At 42.6% G+C, this 25,211-nt stretch overlaps 2 protein-coding genes and 2 long non-coding RNA genes across 6 annotated transcripts; 3 read left to right on the top strand and 1 right to left on the bottom strand.

Annotated features, from left to right (window-relative positions):
• Positions 1 to 3,529: 3,529 nt before the first annotated feature.
• On the bottom strand, positions 3,530 to 24,076 carry slc4a8 (solute carrier family 4 member 8). 3 transcript variants are annotated; one of them, XM_088389428.1, is made up of 26 exons: positions 23,908 to 24,071; positions 19,792 to 20,088; positions 14,284 to 14,365; positions 13,632 to 13,781; positions 13,200 to 13,335; positions 12,756 to 12,916; positions 12,094 to 12,270; positions 11,698 to 11,789; positions 11,431 to 11,588; positions 11,262 to 11,349; positions 10,791 to 10,937; positions 10,610 to 10,710; positions 10,057 to 10,231; positions 9,855 to 9,988; positions 9,544 to 9,789; positions 8,684 to 8,789; positions 8,253 to 8,414; positions 7,994 to 8,107; positions 7,769 to 7,930; positions 7,440 to 7,691; positions 7,295 to 7,363; positions 6,808 to 6,981; positions 6,583 to 6,714; positions 6,388 to 6,491; positions 5,947 to 6,052; positions 3,530 to 5,826 (listed from the first exon to the last, which is right to left on the bottom strand). In XM_088389428.1, the coding sequence occupies exons 1-26, from the start codon at positions 23,908 to 23,910 to the stop codon at positions 5,821 to 5,823; spliced, it is 3,534 nt and encodes a 1,177-aa protein (XP_088245554.1). In that variant the 5' UTR covers positions 23,911 to 24,071; the 3' UTR covers positions 3,530 to 5,820. The 3 variants fall into 3 exon arrangements, with proteins under 3 accessions (XP_088245554.1, XP_088245553.1, XP_088245555.1); XM_088389427.1 differs by having other exon boundaries at positions 7,769 to 8,107; positions 23,908 to 24,074; XM_088389429.1 differs by lacking the exon at positions 5,947 to 6,052 and having other exon boundaries at positions 7,769 to 8,107; positions 23,908 to 24,076.
• LOC148390638 (uncharacterized) lies at positions 9,464 to 12,239 on the top strand. Its single transcript, XR_015861256.1, has 4 exons — positions 9,464 to 9,770; positions 9,861 to 9,969; positions 10,038 to 11,356; positions 11,438 to 12,239. It is a non-coding gene; the product is annotated as an uncharacterized LOC148390638 (long non-coding RNA).
• LOC148390637 (uncharacterized) lies at positions 16,121 to 18,128 on the top strand. Its single transcript, XR_015861257.1, has 2 exons — positions 16,121 to 16,208; positions 17,525 to 18,128. It is a non-coding gene; the product is annotated as an uncharacterized LOC148390637 (long non-coding RNA).
• On the top strand, positions 21,037 to 25,020 carry LOC148390635 (tubulin monoglycylase TTLL3-like). Its single transcript, XM_088389430.1, has 12 exons — positions 21,037 to 21,195; positions 21,540 to 21,637; positions 21,736 to 21,904; positions 22,080 to 22,132; positions 22,245 to 22,373; positions 22,471 to 22,585; positions 22,674 to 22,790; positions 22,861 to 23,005; positions 23,118 to 23,266; positions 23,488 to 23,731; positions 23,925 to 24,360; positions 24,450 to 25,020. Exons 2-12 carry the CDS (start codon positions 21,542 to 21,544, stop codon positions 24,990 to 24,992), a joined length of 2,196 nt encoding a protein of 731 aa, XP_088245556.1. The 5' UTR covers positions 21,037 to 21,195; positions 21,540 to 21,541; the 3' UTR covers positions 24,993 to 25,020.
• The last annotated feature ends 191 nt before the right edge of the window (positions 25,021 to 25,211 follow it).

Genomic DNA, 25,211 nt, shown 5'->3' with positions numbered 1-25,211 from the left:
TAAATTTTCTCCTCTGCTGACCATATGAGAAGTTCAGTTATTGTCAATGACTTTTATTGATCGCTTGCATTGATCTTTGCATTGTTGGGTGGGCGGGCCCGCAGCAAGCATGTCAATATTACCTAATTCCTGATGTACCCCATCCCCCCCTACACACATGCATGGACGGACGGGCAAGAGCTAATGACCCCAGCTTTGGCCTCAAACATTTGACTTGAATGTGGGTTAATTTCCTCACCTGTAACTCACCAGCCATTTCCTCTTCATACATGTAAACACACTGGTTTGCATTTGTTCTCGTCTTCCTCACATTCTGCCGTCTTTGATTTTGCTTAGCGACTCAAACGTGGAAACACAGCTGTGCTTCTGCATTTAGAGTTATGGTGGAGGCGGGACAAGCCGCTCAACTCCTCATGTTACTGCGCTGTAAACAGTCAGGGCTCAGTAGTACACACTCCACACACAACACTGGGACCTCAGTCAATACACACATGCAAATGCACGCACACAAATGCACACCCACGATAGTGTTGTAATGGTTTTGGATTTTGTTTTGACTTTTGTTTTTTAAATTCTGTAGTTTTTGGAGCAGGGTTCATTGTAGTTGTGTGTTTGAAAAAAAAAAGGTCGCTAAGTACTGTGTTAGTCAACTATGATTTTCAAACAACAGACCTTTCTTCTTCTACTTGCAGAATTTTTTTTTGCTACAATGCTACTATTGTTAGATTTAGTTATATTGATATATTTCATTGAATTGATAAATGTTTTTTTCAGTTTTTGTTCATCAGTTTTCATTAACTATAATGACCTTCACACACACACATGCACACATACACAGTTGAGATGTGTTTATGAAGATGATTGATGATTCACTTGGATAAATCACAATTGCCCCCCCGGCTGTTTCATTACTGTTTGTGCGGGGGGTGTATTTATACTCTCCTTTTGTGTTTGGTGCTAAATTAAATCTTACACCACAATGTGCAAATTACAAGGTACAGTCTTCCCAACATTCTGATTGGTGGCTTGTTCAATGTGTCATGTCATGCTTTTGTCCAAAAGCACTTTGACTTGAATTGACTCCATTGAAAGGTTTGGAAGTATTGGGTTACCGTAAGACCTTTCATCAGGTGCATCGGATGACTAATACCTCATGCTGTGCTCAGCTTTTTCACGTTTACGTGCTTTGCTGACAGACAGTGAAAACAAGGAGGAAAAAAAAGCACTACAATGTTGTTTTCCAGGGAAGGAAACAATGCAATCCCACAATGTGCTGCAGGGGGCTGTTCTTTTCATCACAGATAAGGCAGCGTTGAGCTGAAGCTTCCAGATGTGCTCTCGTTACCCAAGAAACACCTCCGTGTGTTGCCATGTGGCTCTAAAGCGGGTCATTGGAACAAACAGGGGAGGGGGGGGGGACTAAAGGCCACAAAAGAGTGTGCAGTCCTGTCTAAGATACACCTATCAGCGGACCAGGTTGCCTTTGCTTGGTGTGGATCTTGTGCTGCAATTGCACTTTGGAACACACATAAGGTAATGGTGGAAAGTGCACATGGTAACTCTAGCCTCGGTCCTTTTGGCCCTATGGGTGGGACAGGTCACATGATAGCCCCCTAGAGAAGCTCAGCTGTTTGCCACTCTAATTCAGTCTCAAGCAGCTGAGCACTGGCCCACTGCTCCACTGAACTGTCCCAGTAATTATAATAGGAGGCGCGTGTGTGTGCGTGCATGTGTGTCCGTGCACACGGGTGAGGCGGGGGTTAAACACGACACACACAAATCTTTTTTAAACTGGGCTGCTGGCATACAAATGTCATGACCACCAGCTCGGTGTTTGTACATCAATTGATGTTAAGGGTGATATGTGCAACAACAAAAGGAAAGAAGGGAGAAAACAGGAAAAGCATACCTGATAAAAGATGAGGAAATGTCAATGGAAATGCGCCAGTGTGTCACTGCACTCAACTGATAAGGCTTTCTTAAAAGCATAATAATATAATGATATGACTTTTAATAAAATGATTATATGCATACGGTGCTTTAATGCTTAAAGGTGGGACAGTGCAGGTCACAAACACGAGGGTCCGAATGTTAGGTTAGGGTTAGAAAATTGGATTAGGGTTTCAAGGAAGGATTCTAAATGAGGGTTTGGGATTTAAAGTACTTGTAGGGTTTAAACTAAGGTTGGGGTTTCAACGTAGGGTTTGGACCAAAGTGTGTTTCTTCTGCTTGTTCCCCATCACCAAGTGCACAATGTCAATTAGTTGAACTCACTTGCCAAGTCCTCTGTGTCTCCTCGAGGTTTAATGGCACCGCTCTGTCTCAATGATTTCCAATTATAGACGACAGCAGACTCGCACAGGCAGACCTATGTGCAAAGAGTTGTGTTGAGGAGGAAAAACGGCGCCAAAGGAAGTTACACATAAACACACGCGCACACACACACACACACACACGCACACACGCACACACACACACACACTAGCATTGCCATGCTTCAAGTTAAGAGTGGCTTATTGTTCTCCGAAATAGAGGACACAATATCCCAGCCTGGTAATAGAGGTTAGATTAATTGCTGACAAATCTGTATTCAGCAGTTCCTTTTTTCTCTGCGTGACAGATTTATGACAGAGATTGATGAAGGGGAGGGCCAGTGCAGAGCTGCCTCTGTTCACTGAAAAAGGAGCACTACAGCTCACTGGGCCCAACATTGAACAAGAGGCAAATAAGATTAATTTGGTTGAAGCTTACACACATGAGGCAAAATTGTCATTTGGCGTGCGGTTGAAAAACTTTTTCAAAAATAATAATATGCCTAAGATAATGATGGATGGATGGATGGATGGATGGATGGATGGATGGATGGATGGATGGAAGGATGGATGGATGGATGGATGGATGGATGGATGGATGGATGGATGGATGGATGGATGGATGGATGGATGGATGGATGGATGGATGGAAGAATGGATGGAAGAATGGATGGATAGATGCAAGGGGCATGTCAGGAACAAGAGTGTCAGTCACGTCACTTTGCCAGTGTCTGTTTAAGCTCAAGAGGTGAAAAGCCATCTAAAATGTCCCATGCACCCCACTCCTCCGCCGTGATGTCACAGCCGACCTCGTATCTAACTGGCTGAGGCCTCAGCCCGCCAGCTGTTTGTAATCATCAGTATTGGGAGTGGGGATCACATGACACCCTGGGGCTCAGCGTGCACATTTCGATCTACATAAAGGGTGCTGTGCATCTTTAACCCGGCAGGCCTGCATTCCCACAGGCTATTCCTGTGCAGCGAGGATCACCTCCAGATGTGAGCGCTGCTCTCACCTCAAGGATCAAATGTGGGGGAGGGGGGTGCCACAAGGACAGAGGAGGGGGGGCATATGCCAGGAGAGCCTGTAGGTCCGGTAGATGGGAATGATGTGACCTCTCACAGGCTGGGAACAAATGAAAGGATTGTGGCTGCCCTCTACTGGTACAAAAGAAACCTGACCTGTATCAAAACTCAATCCTCCAAATTTTGTGAACTTTTGTGGTCATGTAATAGTTTATTTTTCTGTTTATATCATTCAAAAAAATTAAGATTACATATACGTACATATAAAACATGTACAATTGAGTCTGAGACATTCTTTAAGTAGAGACAGCACACGCTCTTTATGGCTCCATTTCAACTGCAGAACTCATCTCCCTGAAAACATCGCTCCTTCCCTTGACCTTGACGCTTAGTCCCATGAGCAGGTCTTTTTTTACTCTACTCTACTGTACTATATGCAGAAAAAAAGAACAGTCCAGTTAAATGTGACAAGGTTTAGTTTACGACACTCTAAAACAATTGATAACGACGCTTCTACTGTATAATCTCCAGTGAGTACATCTGACGACATTCTGCTGCATATCAGCCATACATTCACAAATACATAATTGTGTATCAAATTAGGACACATAAAACGCACATCAGAGAATGGCTTCATTTGTTGTTTAAAATCTTTATATCCATACTTATCTATTTTCTCCTTTGATTTCAACTCAATCGTAACTTTGATTATGTACCGTACACTGGTTTCAATATTACAACATGCCATCGATTATCTTAGTTATTGGTCCTCATACAGTAGACACACCGAATATTAACATTCAAATGTTTTGCACATACGTGAAAGTACAGGACGTGAACAGACAAAACTATCATATAAGCCAAGAAGAAAACAAAAATTACAACATGATACAGTGAGAAGTTACTGTGTCTATGTACTGCAATCAAAAAGATGCAGATAATGTTTACTGGAGAATAAAGGACATATAACATTATATCACTTTGACATGACTCCTCTAGTTGATTGAATTCAAGGACATTTGGAGGCCTTTTCTCAGCTTTTCTAACAAGCTACCATATGCTATATACAGAAAGTCAAGCTAACTGGTGGGAATATCATTAGCCAAAAGAAATTTTGTTCAATAGATCTCTTAAAAATAAGAAGAAACATCACACATAGACATATCTACAGAAAGTGCTACTATGAATAAAGTGTTATTTCAGTCTGAGTGCAGATCAAGTATGACGTCATCCTTAAATGAGGATTTGAATGTTACTGGAGAATTAGTGTAATGAGTGAAAATGTGCCACTGTTTGGATGTTGACTTCTTTTAGAATGTAAATATTTATCGAGCACTCATGTTTCATCAAGGGTTGAGTGACCTTAAAGGATCCCTGATTAACAAAAATATATTGTTGTGTTTCTTACACTTCAGGTGAGATGGACTTTAGGTAAATTATTGCCTAAATAAGCCTCCCACACACACACACAAACCCCACCCCCACTTCTTAAAAATAAAGCAAACATTAGCAAATTCTATAACTGCTCCAACACATCCAAAGTCCTCCATCCAAAGTGCCTTGCAGGAATTTTTACAAGCTTGTCTGAGGTAAAGAAATAAGACACTAAACTTTTGGCTGTTTCCGTAGATGTAGATTCTGTAATATTCACACTTATTAAGTTTATATCACTACACAAAATTGACATAAATTCACACTAGATGGTGAAATTAGGGATGACACTGCAACAGAAGATTAACAGAACGGTCCTGTTGTCTGTCTCTTTCATACAGCCAAGCGATTTGACCCATCAAGAGTTAAAATGATTATACTTTTTAATCTATTTACAGTTATCATACTTTTTAATCTATCAAAAAAATATTCAAATAACTAACAGCAATTTTCTGATCCTGAATGGGAGGAAATGTGAAAAAAAGGAACTTCAGAACATCAATTATTTGGGCTGGCACCTGGGTGGTCCAACCATATTCAAAGGATGGGGGCAGTGCCCCTGCGGCCTTCACCTCTAGCACCGCCAGTGATAATTTAGTGTATCCTATTTTTGGTCATTGTCATTTTTCTTATGCTTTCATTGCTGTTTATCAGGTTAGCAGGATCAGGTTAAAACTAGCATTTTCTCTAAAAAGGTTAAAAGTGGCACAATGGCCAAGGAAGACCCAATTCGTTTTTTACATCCAGATATAAGTGCAGGCAGCCAAGTCATTGTTTCCGTTGACTGACATATGATTTTCATTCCAAACAGAAAAGACTCTGTCCCAAACTTGTGTGTGTATCCATGTGTCTGCATGTGTTTGTGCGTGTCGATGGCCCATAACTTCAAAGTGTTGTGCGGCGCTGGTAGTAATTAAAGAGACGTTCTCAAATCACTCAGATGGCCAGTGGTCCCAAACTGCCAAATCACATCCTGAGGTCCAGCTGGACACTTACATGGCACATCTGTGTGCACCGTAGAAATCTTTACTCATCAATGAAGGCGATCTCTTCAATCCTACAAAAGTAAACAGATGAAGTTTAGAGAGCAGCATGAACAGGTCAGCTGAGGAGCTGCAAAAACAACATGGACAGGGACAGGGAACAGATTTTCCACACAAGGTCGGTCTAGCCTTGCCTTCTTAGCAGACACAGGACGAGAGTCCTTTTGATTGGAGTTGAGAGATTTCCACATGGTGGTTTTAGACATTTCATCAGATATATTAATATCAGAGGGATCACACCTGGGGAGCGAGGAGGGGAGAAGGAGAGAAGAAGCTCAAAATTGATGTAGGGAGAGGGAGTGGTGCATGTTAGTACAAAAGGGGTGTACCCAAAAATGTATTGTACATACATGTAGGGGAAAGGAAAGACGAATAAGACATCAACAAAGATAAAACACAAATATTTTTTTTCTGATGCAGATTATGATTTGCCTCTGTGTCAAACAGCGCCAACTACTGCTAAGGAGGACCTAATCGATGTCAGATATTTGTTTGTATCGGTGACTGGGATCGGCAGCATCCGGGATTACTCGATATGTTAAAATAAGGCCAGTACTAGATGGCTCGTCGCTCACCGGGGGTCATGGGCCTTTGAGGCCTGCGCTGGCCTACTGCTTTCCAGGGGGATGTGAACAATTGGAGCCTCTTCGCTTTTTGTACTGAGCATAACTTGTGACTCCTGCAACAGAAACAGGAACATGCATGATCAACATTTGTATGTATTGGGTTTTTTTTCCCAATAAAGCATTGACATTTTGTATTTCAAAAACCTCCTCAATCTTTTTGGAGGCATCATCAAGGTTTTTTTTCTTCCATTCTGGCATCAGATCATCCAGGTAGCTGAGCTCACGATTGGAAAAACACAGGTCGAGCAGTTTGCGGATGAATACCAGAGCCAAAACCTGCACACAGAGGAGGCAAAAAAAAAACATGTTTAAGTAGAACATTAAGCAAAATTAGGCCATAACTTTGTTCATCATGTTTGGTCGGCTCACCATCATGGGAAAGACGATAGCGGCAGGTGAGGTCTTGATGACCCAGAGAAGCACCAGGCATGTCAGCTGAGTGAGCGTGAACAGGTGAACCTTCCTCAAGGGTACGTGCCGCAGGTAGATGAAGTCCGGCTGGTGCTTGGCCGGCATCCCAAACAACTTCAGGCGGTCAAAGAACTGTGGCCAAGCAATAAAGATTTACAATCTATGCACGTGTGCATGCCAAAGGCTGAGCAAGAGGCAGTTCCTGTTAACACTTAAGCTAATTGAGCCATACAATCAACAGTCGCAACATTGTGACGTCCAATAGAGGAGCTGTATAAAATTTCTGCCAAAGATTTGGTTTTATTGACACTGTCAAAGAGATAAATAGTGTAGCCTGCCTGTATTGTAAAGGCCATATTTTTTCCAACAACTCTTATGATCCATATATTATGCAGGTGTACCTAATGGGGTGTCCTCTGAGTGTATAAATCACACAATACACTACCTGGATGCCTTTCAAAGATGAGGCTCCCATGTAGAGGAAGACACCATACAACACCGGCATTGGAATGAACTGAATAAGAAAAGATAAAAAAAAAAAAAAAAAGTAATGTAATACCCCGTAACAACCAGAGGGTGGCAGCACTCACCTGAAGAGCTCCAGTCATGAAGACAGAGCATCCCATGAGCAAGAAGATAACCAGGCCAGTGAGCCTCTGCTCTCTGATACCCAGAAAACGAGGCTGCTCTCCCGGAGCCGAGCTCTCGGATTCCAGCTTCAAACTGTTCACGTGACTGATGGACAAGACGGTTGCGGCTACGAACCACGGCAAACCCATGATGGAGCACACGGCCAGCATTATGCCCACCATCAGGAGGTCCAAGTGGTACCCGCAACCTTTCTGGGAAACAATAAGAAAAACAGCTTCTTGTTCAACAACTAACATGATTCAAATAAAATTTGAATGTGTTTAATTACCAGCAGTTTATGCTCTTTCCGGTTGATGATGACAGCAGTTATTTGTTGGTCCATGAAGATGAGGATGGTGCAGAGAAGAGCAGGGATCGAGGCTGCCAGGGGGGTCCACCAGGGGTTACGTCCGATCGGGTTGATCAGCCATCCTCTGTCATCTCTGGTGGGCTGATTTAAGAACACGTTCACGAGATGCAAATATAATCCCATCCGAGCATTTTCCCAATTTACCTGAAATTTGCTGGGCACCTTTAACTTCTGCGAGGGCACTCCCACCATGTAGTCGAGCAATACCATGAAGACGATGGTAAGGAAGACGGCAAAGTCACTGATCATGGATCGCACCTGATTGCATATGGAAAGACAACTTAAAGAATTGTCAATGTGTGCCTGAGTCTGATAAATATAATCTAAAGACATTTTTAGTAAAATGGCCCAGAAGGACGGGCCTTGAATTTGACACAAGCTCTACCACCATTTTGCGAATTACCTTGGTGGGGAAGTAGCGACTGGTTTTGAACTGTTTGAGGAATGCTGACATGAAGAAAGTGGAGAAGAACAAGATGACGGACCAGAAGAGGACATCCGGGGTGTAGGGGCCATGATGGCCACACGACGTTCCGACAAAGTGCCCCTGCAGACTCACACATTCCTGGAGAAAAAGGACAGGTTGCTCTCAGGTGATTTGACTTTTTCCAGAAACCGAGTTGCCCCTGAGAGGCATGCAAGTGAGTGAATGAATGACTGGAGGAGCATTCATAAGACAACTTATATGGTTGTGCTCAGTGAAGAAAAGCTAATCGATGAAATGTCCTTATCAGAGTTAACCTCCAGAGAGAGAGATTAGCCGCTTGAGAGAAGAGGAAGGGACCCGTTGCTAGTTAACAAATGCAAACAGGCGGGAACAAATGATTTGGTTACCTTGACGGTGAGATTGGCCCAAGAAACAGAAGAAGCTGTGATGTTTCTCTCGCTCCACAGTTTCAAAGTTTTATTGCTGGGACTCTCAGGCTCAGTACACTGGCAGCTAAAGTCAGAAAGAGCACAATAATGATAAGAATTATATGTACATTATTCCCCCTGCGGCTTAAAAGTGACAGTTAACCACTTCTAATACTAAAATTATTAAATTACACAAGTCATGCTTTCTTTAGTTTCTGCATCATCAGTGTTGCTGACTTGTTTCTTTGGTAACCATATTAAAGTGACTTTTCAGACCTTTCTAGCGACTATTTTTCAAAAAATGTGACTCCAAAGTAATATTTCTTCAACTAATATTGTTTTCTGTATTACAAGACGGGAGGTCCATGGAGTCAATAATAAAACATTACAAAAGCGAGGATTTATTGGCAAGTCGTAAACTTATAAGCAGCGGTATACGTTTTCAAGGTGCCGGTGTTTTACCGAGGTCCCCTCGCCTCACCTGTACAATTTATTTGATATCACAATCATATGTCTGCTGTACGCTCATTTGCTCCTTTTTGCTCCTCTTATTTATTGTTGTGTTATTTATTCATTATTTATTCTGTTGTTTACTTGATTGTCTATTGTGGGCCATGTCTTTGTCACCGTGGGATAGCGGGGAACGAAATTTCGGTTTCTTTGTGTGTCTTTGGCGTGTGGAGAAATTGACAATAAAGCTGACTTTGACTTTGACTTTTTGACTTTGATATTCGAGCCTTTAACTGGCCCAAAGCTAAGCTAGGTAGGAGCAATTAGTCGTGTGTGCTACTAAATTCTCCTCAGTGCAAGTTAAGACCTCGACAAACTGTCTTCCTCACTATGCCAGCGTCAGCTTGTCCAGATCACTGTGAGCGTTGAAGGGGTAAATTTCTCCCAGGTGGAACAGCTTCTCCAAGGCCTCGTAGATGAAGATGATGCAGATGAGGGCAGCGAAGGCCTCCTCGGTGAAGCGAGTGATGTAGCACACCAGAGAGCTGGCGTCTGTGGCAACGAGCAACAGACACAACAGCGCCGTCCACAGGCCGATGCAGGCTCTTAGCGACAGGTAGGAGAGGTTGTAATCCCTGAAGAGTCACATGACATGTCAGGCAGAGCACGCGACTAAGCGTGACACTTATTTGCTACTTACTTGCAGAATTTGAAGAGGATTTTCTCAAACACCAACACAGGTCCAGTACTGCCCAAAATGGTGAGAGGCTGGCCAGCAAAGAGTGAGTAGGCGACGCCAGTCATGGATGCACCAAGTAAGGACTCAATGGCACTCTGGAATCCAAAATGCATCTCGTTAGCAAATATGTTTGAATCTGTGCAGACATTCTGTTGGCCCTTACGATGCGTCCCTCTGTCGCCTCTCCGAGCAGCCCTCCGAAGGTGATGACAGGAGACATGCAGGCACAGTAGAGGAAGAGGAAGGAGGCCACGCACTGCAGACTCAGACCATCTTTGTAGTCACTCAGATAGAAGGGAGCCTTCCTTTTCACGTCCATTATCAGACCACCAAACAACCTGGGCACAACACAAAAGGGAACAGAGTGCTCAGAGAGAACATTACACCTCATCATACATCATCATCTGATTTTCCATTTCAGACTTCTTAAGACATACGAATTGGATATTTGGAGGACATTATATGGGTAAAAGTAATGGGACACATGATCATCACAAAGGCAGAAAGGGAAAGATGGACTCTTTGAGGAAGACTTTTAACAAGGTTCTGGAAAGTCTCTGAGGGAATCATTTAGTTTTAGTTGATCCTAAAGGAGTTAGCTAAGCATGCCTTTTGGGAACGTGCTTTGTGCCGGCCGTGCTGGAACAGAACATCTTCAACCCTCTGTTTAGAAGAGGGATTTAAAGTTGTGACTCATAATATTGACATGGATTTACCTTCCAGTTCTCTGCAGCTCTGGTCCATGGTGTTCGTGGTGTTGTTCTTCCTCGACTTGGTAAGCTGTGCCGTTAGGGACACCCGGCATCTTTCTCTTCTCCTTCAGTCAAACAAGTTTAACTATCTTCAGTACATTGCATTTGTGGTGGACATACGTATAAAAGCACAAAAAGCATATACCTGAGATGGGACAGTTTTGGGTGGCTCAATTCGGATGGAAGGGTCCCATTCCCCTGGTGGCAAGACAGTCACCTGATCCAGGAACTCATCTATCCCAGCCAGGAGGTCACCTCTGTCTTTTGCCTTGTAGGCTACCCCATGGAAGATCTGAACCACACACATGTAAAAACCACATGACATGATGGTCTGCCATCGCAAGATATCGTGATGCAATTGAGAGGGAAGGTTGCGCCGCTGTGGGTGTGGTTGCAGCCAACTTCATTCATGGCCAATCAAATCTGCTTTCATTCCTATTAAATGCAACAGTTGAGCACTAGAGTAAAGTAAATTTTTGCCATGCAGTACCCTTAAATGTGATCTAATGCAATGACCAACTAGCTCCAGAAATTGGAGTGAGACCCTAAGAGCAAGCATGTTTTGATTTCATCAGCCTTGGCAGATGAAATCAGATGTTTTGAAGGCAAATCTTACCTCATCTGTCATAATGGTTGCCATCGAGCGTCCAATCTCATGGTATTGCTGAGCTTTTCCATCTGGACCCAGGAGAATGAAGAGGAACCTAAAAGGTTGAGTTGACAGCATCCACTATATCACATCCACTCTTTGTGTTGTTAACGTGTCAGGAGGTGTTGCTCTCTACCTGGTAGGGATTGGGACCTCAGTGAGACCCGTGAGCAGCACGGCGGGGGAGAGGCGAACAAAAGCCACGATAGGCCTCTCCAGGAAATCCAGCTCTCCCACCAGTACATTGGAGGCTTCTGCTCCCTCTGGGATCTTTTTCATGAAGTGGAGGTCCACCTGAGAAACAGACAATTGAAACTCTGTGTAAAGGCTACTTTGCATCATTTTTTTAATTTTCAGCACCACATGATTAGTTTAGCTAAATATGGTCTAAATGCTATTTTACCTTGCTGAGGTCCACTTGGTGCCCTTCCTGTCCTCCGCCGTTCTTGGGTGGCTCTGCAACGGGAGCAGGCTGGGGAGATGTGGTTGATGCAGCTGTGGGTGAGCAACAAGTGGAGTGGAAAAGGACACGGATTTTTTTTATTTTTATTTGAACTTTTATAATGCAATGCTTTAGCCATTTTGTCCACAAAGGCTTTTTCCATGTCAATTTGGCTTCAATCTGAAATTATGAAAAAAAAGTTCATCTTTAACAGAATGAGACAATTTTGGCCGGTATTGACATCTCAACAATCGTTTGAAACACACCAAAAATGTATTCTATGAACTTGTTAGCAGTGCCGTGCTCATAAAAATCTTTGGCGGCAGACACTCTAAAAATCAAATGTCCAATAAAAACCTGTCAGATGGGGCTCGGACTGTTTACGAGTCCCCTCCGCGATAGAGCGCACGATGGGCATGAGGTTCTTCTTCTTCTCATTCTGGTGGTGGTGCCGCTTGAGCAAGGCCTCTCTCACTTTCACCCTCACGCTGTCATCCAGCTCATGAGACGCCTCCTGATGATCCAGGACCATATCTGGGACACATCGAGTTAATGAATCCTATAAATCCTCCAACAAAGATTGGTTCCTTTTATTTCCGTTGCGAGTGTTACGTTTCTTAAGACGTTGTTAAATCTTTTTATTGTCCAACCAATCATCAGCACGTCTTAATCCGATCGCCTTGTCTTCCACTTTGCCCTTTCTGAGATGCTGAGTCATTAAGTGAACTTTTCTCAACTGCTTTACTGTCAGACAGACACACACAGTGAGACATTACACATTAAGTCTGAGCACATCTCAAGGCCATTGCTGACGTGTTGACTTCAGTGCCAGTATGATCAGCCCTGCTAATTGGACCACCGAGGGGACAGCCGAACCGTGGGTGAAAATACGACACAATTCACACTTTGGTTTATTTGCTACCTTAGAAGTCGAATCACCAAATTTACTCACTGAAACTCAATGTTGATTTCTTCCAAATGTTCCCACTCACCCAAAAAACAAGCACCTAAAAACACACCTGCAATCTCCTCAATGCAATCGGCGTGCATGTCGAGCAACACGCTGCCGTTGATGAGGCAACTCCTCAACTCAAAGAGACTGTGGAGAGACAACGTAGCCACGTACGGCTTGCTCCACCTCTCGCCGCCATCCTCCACATCTTCCTCAAACTTTAGCCACCTGAGGACACATGAAGACATTGTTGTACGGTTATGAATATTAGGATACACCAAAACACACAATATCTTATTGCCGAGATTAGGAATTGATAAAAATGTCAACATCAAAATGACAGCTTCATATATAAAATGTGTATCTTGCATCTCAGAGTGAGATAGAGAACACTTGGGCATTTCCCGATCAAGAAACGGCCCAGCAGGCTCTAAATGTGAACTCCGCCGAGCCGCTGGAAGCTTTTATTAGCCCGCTTTGTTGCCAATGGCTCCCGGAGGAAACGACGGACCTGGCTGTTTCCTTCCACTCAGCATCTTTGCCGTCTTTCACACAGATCTCATCGAGCTCGGTGAACAACTCGTGGGCCACGTGCTCGGCATCTTCCTCAGCTCCAAGAATGAACTGGACCCGCTGGGATGGCGTATCTAGACAAAGTGACAACATGTGAGTGGCAATGTCTCCTACTTAATTCTACTTGCTTGGAAATGAGATGAGTAGATTTTGTGCAAACATATTTATGAGCGTGTGTAGTTGCACACATAATCATGCATGCAAACTGCTAATTAGCAGGCTTGTCAATCTCGACCTTGGGGCATCCGTGTGAGTATGCTTGCACATGTGTGTGTGCTCAACAGTATTGATAACCATGACAGACCAGCCATTAAAACCTCAGTGTGATGTCATTGATATCAACACGGACCAGACGTGTTCCTGTTTGTACCGTGACAAGGCGCCTTCTCGTTTCCGTCCCTTTGTGGCACTGTTATGCTTCCCGTCCGCCTGTCTTTCTTACGATGGCGAGAGCTGTGAGCTTTGTGGTGTCGATGGCTCTGCCGCGGCAGGCCGACACCCACAAAGAGAGTCCTGTGGCCTGAAAAGGAGGTGACCGAGGTTATTCATTCAATATTTATTACACTCAAGGAAGCAAAGTACACCATCAGATACATGACATGACAAAATCTAATATAAGCAGTATACATAATTCTCACTTCACAAAGATAATAATTACAATGCTTATTATCTTACAAATAAATATATAGATACATGCATATAATGGTATCGTTCATAAATAAGCATTGAATTGGCATCTGCTGAAGTCTGGCTACAATACAGTGTCAGCATTTGTGTTTGATTTGCGGTCGACATCATTACACGCGGTGGCAGCAGTCAGTTTCACTGGAATGGAAATGATCCAGATGCACTTTAACAGCATTAGAATAGAACACATTTCCTTCAAGGAATAGCATTTCCTTCAGGAGCTCTAGTTTAGTTAAAAGGGTCAAATGAAGGAATGACTTAAGGACTAAAATATTTAATACTTTAATTAATCATAGGAATTAATCGGGCACTAATCGAGTCTTCTTTACACCCACCTTCAAGTTCTTCCTTCTCATAGTGGATGTTCAGCACTGAGCTGGTCCCACCTTGGTCTATCACCGCCTCCTCATCCTGCCTCTGGATGACATACACAACAAAGACATTGTTAAGAATAATGTTTCTCAGTGCTTTTTGAAAAAATCCTTTAAGTCATCATGTCCTAACTGAGCCTTATTCCATTTGGTGAAAACATATAATCAATATCTAAATGTAATGTACTATAACTCCGAGTTTCTCTGAGAATGCAATTTGTGGATACGGAAAAAAACACCATTTGTAAACAAAAGCAGATACATAGCTGCCCTCCAATTCCACAATATGGCTCAATCTGATCACACACGAGCAAATACAACTCTCAAATGTGAGTGCAGCATGTTCTCACAGAAATTTAGAAATCCATCCGACCACAAGAAAAACAATGCGATCTATTTATAGCGACTCTATGCTGCAACACATCAGAAAAGCTCGTTTGAAACCATAAATTCAGAATGTAGTTGAGAGCTGGGAGGTTCAGGAGAGCTTTGGTTATTATTTAAATAATGATTGAAAAAAGTTAAATAACCTTTAAGAAGTAACAAGAGATATGAGTAGCTAATGAGTAGCCATAGCTAATGAGTAGCTAATGAGTCGCTAATGCAAAGCTCACAGCGTGTTGTGTTTGCAATATATCTTCCTCAAATGTCATTAGTGAGGTCTGTGGGTCTGAATTAGTGAGGAAATGAGAATATTTGAAGCTTCCATGTCAAGATTTAGGATGCCGCTTTAAACCTCAGTGGAAAACACGCTCATTAATGTCAGGAAAAACACAAATTATGTCACAATAATGAAAGTTAATGGCTAAGATAATGGAAAAGCCTAACGGACAGCTAGCTGTACTTGGATGTGTGATTTTTTACTTTGCCATCTTTTCTCCAGCAATTCATTCAGTCTGTACTAGGAATGTGTTCATCCCAAGAGAATAGTCTGTTCAAACAAGGCTTTAATTGAAGAAGCCATGCTGAGGCCAACCACTGATTCTGGGTTTAATATTGTAGTATGTGAAAGTGGGAGGTGGAAGTGCGAGGACAGAATAAAGAACAGGTTATTAAACACCGTTGCTGATTTTCATGAGCTTCAGTTTGTCACTGACGGTAATTTACTGCGACATTATTTCAATTGATAATTTCACACACATTTGATTCCTGAAAACGGAAATAAAGTGCATAAAATGATCATTTTAAATGACATTTAAGAGTCTTGCAAATCTAAACTTCAGTTACATCTAGATTGCTTTATCTATCCGGGTGTACGTCAACTCAGGATATAATTTGTTGATGTTAGTAAGCATAATCTCCATGCCTCAAAGTTTTATTCAGAATTCCTTCTTGAGTCAACAGAAGAAGTTCACTGATTGTTTTTGTAAGTGAGAAATATTAGTAAAGCCTCGGCAAATGGCTGTGAATATCTTTTACTCCCTTTCTCCCTCACACGCACACACCCGCACACACACACGCAGCGTTATCAGTCATTGCAGCTGCGGCTGGTGAAGCGAAAGCCCGATGCAGCGTGTGGGTTTGCAGCTCAAACTGGAGGCGCCATTAAACTTGGAGCTTTCCCAAACACATAAACACCAAACAAGCCAACATGATCAGTGCGAGACTATGAAAGGTCTTTGTCCCGCAAATAGCAATGCAGCATCAGATCGTCAATGGAGGATTTATTTGCTTCAAACGCACACACGAGAAAAGCCCCGTGATCACGTTGCCATTTAGATCTTTTTGTTCGGCCGTGTCCTTTCTCTTTGCCTGATTGCATATTCATGTGAGCGTTTTTGTTTTTCTTTCCTATTTGCAGGTTAATGGTTCCTGGTCATTCAGCCTTCAGCTCCCGTGTGTCACATCTGTGCTCGGCATAATAAAAGGCTCACAAAGACACTCTGCAGGTGAGTGCACGTACCTCTGTGAACACGGGCGCACCTGTGTTTGTGCCGCCTGCTTCAATCTCCTGGCAACCGAGCGACCCTTTTCGATGCTCTTGGCCCTGAACTAGAGTGACACGCAGCTGGGGGAAGTTTATGACTCTGCAAACTCATTTTCCATGCAGATTAGACACTCCTACGAGTAAGCTGTTCTCAGCCAGATGCAAAAATGGCTGCCTTGTCCTTGCGTCTCCTTCAAATGCCACAGGAAGTGGAAAGAGATCAACATAAAATTATGTAATGCATGCATTTGTACTAAAACGTGAAATCCGTTTAGCAATTGCTGCGTGTATGTTCATTCTTTTGTAATGCAATGAATAGACCAGAAGCATGTTTGTCACACATGTGAATTTGTGACAATGTTCTTGTCATTGAAAGACATCGAATTGGTCAGGATAAATAGAGCAGCACTGATTTCAGTCGCACTCACCCCACTCTCCTCGACTAGGCAGGTCAATCAATGTGTTTTCCTTTTCACTCCATTAGGACTGTGGTGGGACGAGGCGGGTTGGGTCTGTCTGTCCGTCTCTCTGTCCATCCGTCTGGCTGTCCATCCATCTGTCCATCTGTCTGTCCATCCATACCTCCATCTATCAGTCCATCCATCTGTCCGTCCGTCCATCCATCCATCCATCCATCCATCCATCCATCCATCCATCCATCCGTCCGTCCGTCCGTCCGTCCGTCTGTTCGCCCGTCCGCCCGCCCGCCCGTCCATCCATCCATCCATCCATCCATCCATCCATCCATCCATCCATCCATCCATCCATCCAATATATGACCAACTACATATCTGGGCTGATGAAAAACAACGGAGATTTATTCATCAAATTTCCATCACCATGGATCTAAATTTTTATGACCACTTTTACCAAGCATCACAAATCTTCTATAAGTCTGTGTCACTTTTTTCTCCCCACAATTTAGCCTCCTCTTTATATTTTATGTGCCATGTCCTAACTTGCTTTCCAGTTGGTGTATTTTAATTGAATTTTCTCCCAAAAAATCCATGACGTGTTCTTTTGTTTGATTTTGTGTAACCTAGCACATAAAATACTTTTTCCATTACGAGTCAGTAACACATAAAATTACACTTCAACTTTGTTTGTACGCATCTTTTTGCGATTCAAGCAAGAATAGCAGCTAACTTGATAACCAAATAAATGGACTGACTGTACTATAAAAAGTTCTTTTGGCAACAGGCTGACTCTTCTGTACTCTAATTGGCAGGTCCGAACCTGTTGAATTAAGCACTTGTCAAACATTTTTTTTTTTTAAAGTAAATCACCGTGGACTCCTTCCAGCCCTCTCGTCTCAACGAAGCACCATGACTTGACAGCGGGGACACAAATCCTGACTCAAACAACTGGACCTGTCACTTCCAGATTGAAGTTGGTGCCATGATGGCCTGCCTCTCCGTGCCACAGCCACACACAAATACACACTTACTGTTTGATAACCAGAGATATGTGACAGTGGCTCGCGCTCATCAATACATGGCAGGATGTCACGATGAAACAGGAAAGGAGAGAGCTGCCGTTGTAACGAGTCTGCTTCAGCCCACGGGCGTAATGAGTCATACAGTGTGCACCTCGCTCAATGCCTCGTGTTCCATTTCGCTCGCTGGCCTTCCACCTCTAATTGTTTTAGTTCCACTAAGATTAGTTTAGTTGGATTTTGTGGCTGCGTGATGGATTGAAGCCATCAATAAGAGTTGGAGAGGTGTTAAAATACACTTCATTTTGTATAGGATATCAATTAGAAGCAATCAGATGTTGGCACTTGGTGCCTATGGATCCTGAGCATGTTTTTATAACAATATGTTATTTTTTTAAAGTAAAGATAATCAATACAGGGAATAATAAAATGCCGTAACATCTTAAATTGTTGTGTTCTCAGCTGCAAGAAAATGGACTTTTACATGACTAGTGGCCCGCTATGACTTATGGTTTCACTGGACTGGACAATCATTGTGCAATTCATTCCTGCAAGGACAAGGTGATGAATTTTGAATTTATGGCTGGATGAATGCCAAATTATGCAGGTGAAGAAGCTCCATGGTTGGGGGAGGGTGTCGTATACAAATCGAATGTCATTAGTGGGATCGTCCAAAGCGACAGCAATGCTTTTGATTTCAATTCGGTTGCATCAACCTAGCTCGCTGTCATCAAGTTGATTAAAATGAAAGTTTATTGGGAGACATGCCTAACAGCTCATTTAAAAGAAGCAAAGAACTGTGATTGCTGAGGTAATTAAAAGTGGGACAAATTTATGAGGCATCATGTCACATTATAATTTATCAGAATGCAGCATACAAAACAGCAATTTTTTCTCTCTTTGAAACATTTATATTTACTTTTTATTATTGCAATATTATATCACTCTAAGTTTAGTTTTCAGTACAATTGACGGAATGTAGCTCTAACGCCCAAAGATGGCATCGGCCATGTTTGTTGTTTTGTTTTGATTGGAAGTCTTTGGTCGGCTCAGAGAGGTTCCCAGTGGGAAATTACCTCCTTCCCAGCAGTCTGGACTGAAGAATATGTTACCAAATATGGTTCGTCAGAAATATAAATATTACAAAAGGCTAAGCATGCTGGGTAAGTTCTACTTAACCACAAACCACTGACACAATAATAAACATATTGTTAAATGTAGGCAAGAATTATTAATTAAAAAATATTTCATACAACTTTAGAATATAATTAAATAGGTGGGTTGAATCCAGGATCCAGAATTTCTATTATGAGGGTGATTTTTGTTGTTGTAAAATTGCTCCACAAACAGATTTCAGTGGGAACCCAACAAATGAGTTCACCTATAGTTTAATCATCTCTTGACTCCAGGCTTGATGTTGACATCATTATTGATCATATTCACGGCATGACCACACTGAGTGCCTACTAAAATCAATTAGACCAAACATGTTTACTCAATTGGTCCTCATCTTACAGGCCATCCTTCACATCAGCACCTGACTGACGCTCTGATCAAACGTCACACATCAGAACATGCACCATGCGGCAGTGTGCTTAAGAAGCCCTTCAACACTTCCCATTGCTGTAATGACTAATAATCTGGTCGCACATGCAGACGGCGGGAGAGAATGGCGTCAAGGTCATTTGAGGGTAATTTGACAAATACCACGACAAGAGCCATTATGGGAAATCCGCGTTTTTTTGCATTGCCACCCACTTTTGCAGACGCACATAATTAACGAGCGTCAATGACGTCACCGTATTGCAATGTGATACCACCGCTCACAAGGACTCAAGTACATGTGCTTGCACATCACAATAACAATGCCAACTAATCATCCACAGCCGGCTTCAACTTATCACGTGGAGCATTCATTTTGACATAATAGGTTTAAACGTGACCCGAATTAAGATTCAGCAATTAGGAAGTGTCCATAAAAAGTTCCCCAAAAAAACATCCTTATTCGTGTGAAATGACAAATTCAAGTGTGATAGTTGTGCAGCGCAAATACAGGTTAGCAGTCAACACATCATGCATGCAAAGCACAAGACAACCGGCGCTATTTTACCTGGTAGCTTAGGATGCTGTCAGGTTCCTGGACGGGCATGCTGGTGGCCTCTGCTTTGACCTGGACGAGGTAAAGGTGACACTTGGGCTTAGACGGTCGCTTTGTTGCACAGGACGTTAAGAAGAAAACAATCGAGAGCTGGTCCCAGCAGCTGCTTTGGTTTCTGCAAACATGTCGCGCGTCAACATCTCTTCCGAATGAGGGAAATGATACTGCACATCCTCGAAGTGTGATGCTTTCCCGGCCGCGCTTTCCAGCACCCCCTCCCTGCGCTCTCGTGCTTGGTCCTGGTCCTGGCTGTGGGAACAGGATGCAGAGCGTTGGTGCGGGACCAGCCAATCACAGCTCAGGATGGTTCAACCTTAACTAATCAGAGAAAAGGGGTCCGCATTTCAGCCAATGAAAGGGCGGACGAATTGGACTGCAGCTACACAGGCAAATAGAGACGTATAGAAATGTATCGATTCTTGTCGCAAAGTCGACTTCCTGTATACCACATCCACTTACGATACTTGTATTAAGTCTTTCATCCACGTTACAGTTATTTGGGTTACAATAAAAATATACATTATTATTATTATTATTATTTATTATTATTATTACTATTATTATTATTATTATTACTATTATTATTATTATTCAATTTTTCTGAACTTTTTCTGAACATTTTTCGTCAGCTCCGCCTGCAGTCTAATTATATGCAAAACAAGTTGCATAAACACATATGCCATCATCAGAATACAAAATACTTGCATGACAGGCAAGTTCAGATAGCATTTTATCGAACAATAAATGAATATTATATTTATGTATTTATTGTGGCTGCTGTTTGATTGTGGTACATCATGTTGAGGGGTGTTTCCAATATATTTTGGCCGACAATAATTGTTAGTCTGATAAAAAATATATATATTTTCTCTGGATTTAAGAGTAATCTAACGGAATGTATAAATATTAACTGAACATGAATCCCATATTTTTACCGTTTTACTCCAATAGTTTTTCATGATTATTTTTACAATGTGAAATATTGCTATTACAGCTAAGACTGCAAAATAAAGCCTGAGGTATACACACACTCGGGCTGTTAGCGCCACTATGCGTAAAGATTTGGAATTACATAGAGGACATCACATTCAACTCAAGTGCGTGTTTGACGATGACGAGAAATATTGGTCATGAATACGTCCTGTGCGTTATTAAACGATTAGACGGGATTTTGTTGTCACAAATGATGAGTTGACATTGAATCAGAAGGCTGTCAACTTCGAACTGTGTCGCGCAGATCCCGCTACCAGGAGATACCTCCGATCCGAAGACACATGGTTCGGCCCATTTAATTGCATAACAGGTTGTTTCGTTCCCCCCTTGACTTTCACTTTGAAGCTCCATTAACTTGACACGGTGTGTCACGTATTTCTGATAGTTGCTGTTTGTGTATATGAGTGGCGGACGTGGATGCGTGGTACGGTTGCCATGGTGACCTAAAACAGTAAGAGCATGCGCGGTTGTTGTGGTTACTGTCTGAGGAAGGAGCCTCAGTGGATCAAGCATTTTGACGCGGCATGGACAGATTTGATTGATTGATTGATTGATTGATTGATTGACTGATTGATTGATTGATTGATTGATTGATTGATTGATTGATTGATTGATTGATTGATTGATTGATTGATTGATTGATTGATCTAATTCCAAATCAGATGTTAGCTCATAATGGTAATCATTATCTTCACATTTTGTTTCAGACATGGCACTAGTTGAGGTTAATGCACGTTGTAGCTATCCATCTACCAAGCTGGAAAAGATGAGAGCAGCAAAAGCCCTCGTAGAGAAAGCAGTCAAGGTCATTACAAAGACAAAATAATTGAATCTATAGACGACGTTCAAACTTTTCTGTTCATTAACCAGCCTTTTGTGCACTTTACTGCTGTTGGTTTTTAGGCGCAGAAAGTGTTTTCAGTGCAGGGGCGCTATCCTGTGATTCGTGCCGGTTTACGGGCCAGAGGGTGGGTGGAACGTTATTTGCCCAACGCAGGCTATGATTCGCCTCGCTGCCAGAGCGATAAGGACAAGGATGAAGATGACGGCAGCATTGGAGCAAAAAATAATGGTGAAACGAAAGATCACTTATTCTGTGAAAAAAGACTCAAGTGTCCAATGGCGGTTGATTTACTGATTTCACGGGTCAATACAAGCAAACCCGAACCAGCCATTTATCTATTTAATGCAGGGTTTTATTTAGTACATTTTAGACAGAATTCTTCTTCTTCCTAATCAATTTTCAGCGAGAGGCGATGGCGGTGAGCACGATGACCTTGACAAAATGTATGAGTTTATGGTAAGAACACGTTGACATAGAACACGGGTTGTTGTTTTTAATTTTGGTAAAGGCTCCAGTTCCTTTCATGCACGTGCGAAATGTTTTTCATTCTGTCTTTGTCTGTTTGCAGTCTCGCCTTGTTCGAAATGAAAGGATTTCTTTCTACTGGAGCTCCTGTTACGACGCCAGCCGTTATCGCTCCTTTGGACGGGATCAAATAACCAACCACTATGCCAACACTCGAACCTTCACCACCAAGGTCTCCCATTAATTGATTCAAACATGCACTTAAAGACGTGCGACTTATGACTTTTTTTGTAGAATGCCAGTGATGGTATTTTGTTTTGCTTTTTGAGGTGGGCCTCTGTGTGAACTTGCGTAACCTAAAATGGTATGACACCGAAGACCCCGACGCCTTCTTTCCGAGATGTTACAGGCTTGGGGCTGAGGAAGAAAGAGATGCATTCATTGGTCTGTTTGACACTGCAGCCATTTTGTCCTGCGCAACCAGACTTCACTTTTATCCCAACATGTATTCCCTTGTGCTCTCCCCAAAAAGATGACTTCAGAAGGACAGCGTGCAGCAGTCTGCTGAAGCACGTGGTGGAGATGAGCATGATGACAAAAGGGCAGACGCGAAACAAGGAGAGGGAAGATAAAGCCGTCATCGGGCCAGGTGGGAGGCTGGGTGCGAAATTTGACACGGAGAAGGTGGTAAATATTTGTTGTCCCCACTGTCAGTGCAGGAGTGATCGATACGGCCTTGCAGAGGTGTCAGGAGTATCTGAGTGTTGTAGCGCACAGCGACATTGATGTAATTGTGAAACCTCCGCCTTGCGTGGAGGAAAATCTATGGAATCACTTCCTACAAAACTACTACTTGGTTGTACAGTGAGTGCATTTTAAAACTGATTTATGGGCTAGGCACAGCTCTTATGTTCAATCTTGTTAGTCAGATCCTGTTTGTATCAATCTGAGTCCAATAATGATAATTTGTGTGTAGTGAAGGAGCATTGATCAGAAGTAGTGCTGCTTTTGTGGAACGCTGCCAAGCCATGTTGGTCCGAATGAAGGAAGTCTGTCCTCAGACGGACATTGATGGAGTTAATAACATCTGGATTATAAAACCAGGTGCAATGTCCAGAGGAAGAGGTGAGAGGGTTCTGTCCTCCTTCATATAAATAGTTTTTAATGCATTATTTATTTATTTTATTTTCATTTTCATTTTCATTTTCATTTTCGTTTTCGTTTTCGTTTTCATTTTCATTTTTATTTTTATTTTTATTTTTATTTTTATTTTTTTATTTACTCAAGGTCTTGCATGGTCATCTAATCAAATTGAATAATCTTTACTTTTTTTATGGCACATCTAGGTATTGTCTGCATGAATCGCTTAGATCAGATTTTAGCTCTGGTAGAGTCAGACAGAGCATTGGTGAAAGATAGCAAGTGGGTGGTTCAGAAGTACCTGGAACGTCCTCTCTTGGTCAATGGAACCAAGTTTGATCTGCGTCAATGGTTTCTCGTCACTGACTGGAACCCCCTGACTGTGTGGTTCTATAAGGAGTGCTACCTGAGGTTCTCAACTCAGCCCTACTCGACAAAAAGACTTGATAGGTCAGCCAAGAAACTTCTTTGTGTGAATTTGGTCAATTTAAAACAATTAATATATCGATACTATTGGAATTTGTCTTCCTTAATTTTTTTTTATAAATGGCATGTATGTATGTTAAGAGGCTTCAGAGCTGCTCTAAAATTTTGTAACGACCGAAGTAATAAGGACCAAAACTCACCATTATTGTCTCATCAGCTCAGTCCATTTGTGCAACAATGCCATCCAGAAGCACTTCCAGCCATCAAATAAACGCCATCCAAGCGTCCCCATGGACAACATGTGGTCCAGCTCCGACTTTGAGGATTTTCTGGAGAAGCAGGGCCGTGGGGAACAGTGGGACACAGTGGTGGTCCCGGGTATGCAGCAGGCTGTGGTCCACGTCTTACAGACAGCGCAGGACCTGGTGGAGCACCGCAAAGCGACTTTTGAGTTATACGGTGCTGATTTCATGTTGGGGAATGATCTGAGGCCTTGGCTCCTTGAAGTCAACACCAATCCCACCATGGCCTGCACCAGCATTGTCACAGCTCGCCTATGCCCCGCCGTGCAGTTGGACACTCTGAAGGTGGTGCTGGACAGACGGAACAACCCCAACGCCTTTACGGGAGGCTTCCAGTTGATCTACAAACAGGTGAGCTATAGAGAAAGATATTTGTAAATATTTTGGTCACTGAGCACACCTTGTGCATTTCTTTGTGTTTTGAATTCTCACCCTGTCAGCCTGCAGTTGAACCCCCGAAGTTTTGTGGAGTGAGCCTTCGAGTGGAAGGAAACCACATCAAGAAACCTAAATCTACAAAGCGCAGATCAAGGCTTAGTTCTACTAGGTCTCGCTTGACCCAGTCTTCCAAGGGTAGTAAAATTATGAGTAAAGAGCAAGTGAAGTCATGTGAGACGGAACAAGAGAAGAAGTCTTGTCCTGAGAAAAAGAAGAAACCTTCTCCAAGAAAAGAACATCAGGAAAGAGCAGGGGTCCACAGTGCCGATTTGGTGTCAGGACAGCATGCGGTGGGGGACCACCCTGAAGCCAAGAGGAGATCCCAATGTTCGAGTCGGAATCATGGCAGCAGAGGAACCCCACTTGCCCAACACAGCACCCGCCCTTGCAGTGTTTCACCTGTATGTAAATCTCCAATTAAACCAAATCTGCGGAGGTCCTTCCTTCCTGGGAACTTTCCGAGCCTTGTCACCGGCCCCAAAATGTGCAACTTCTTTCAGTGCAGATCAGCTTCCCGTCCTGTGGTGAAAAAGCGAATATGCTAATAAAATGTCAGTGAATTTGACTACAGTAGATGGAGTTGAAAAGAACCTGTTTCTTGGTCATAAAGGTCATCTTGAATTTTTTTTTATTAAAAAAAACATTATTAATGAAAGAAGTATTAAACAAATGTTGTTTTGAGATCTTTGAAACCATTAAGGAAAATGTAACTGCATTACGTATTCGAGATTGGGAAACAAATTGTAAGATGTAAGTACATCCAC

The sequence above is a fragment of the Syngnathus floridae genome, chromosome 11 (genome assembly GCF_059516105.1).
Source record: "Syngnathus floridae isolate MCC-2025c chromosome 11, RoL_Sflo_1.0, whole genome shotgun sequence".
NCBI lineage: Eukaryota > Metazoa > Chordata > Actinopteri > Syngnathiformes > Syngnathidae > Syngnathus > Syngnathus floridae.
The sequence above is the reverse complement of the archived record's forward strand: the minus strand, read 5'-3'. Positions and strand labels throughout refer to the sequence as shown.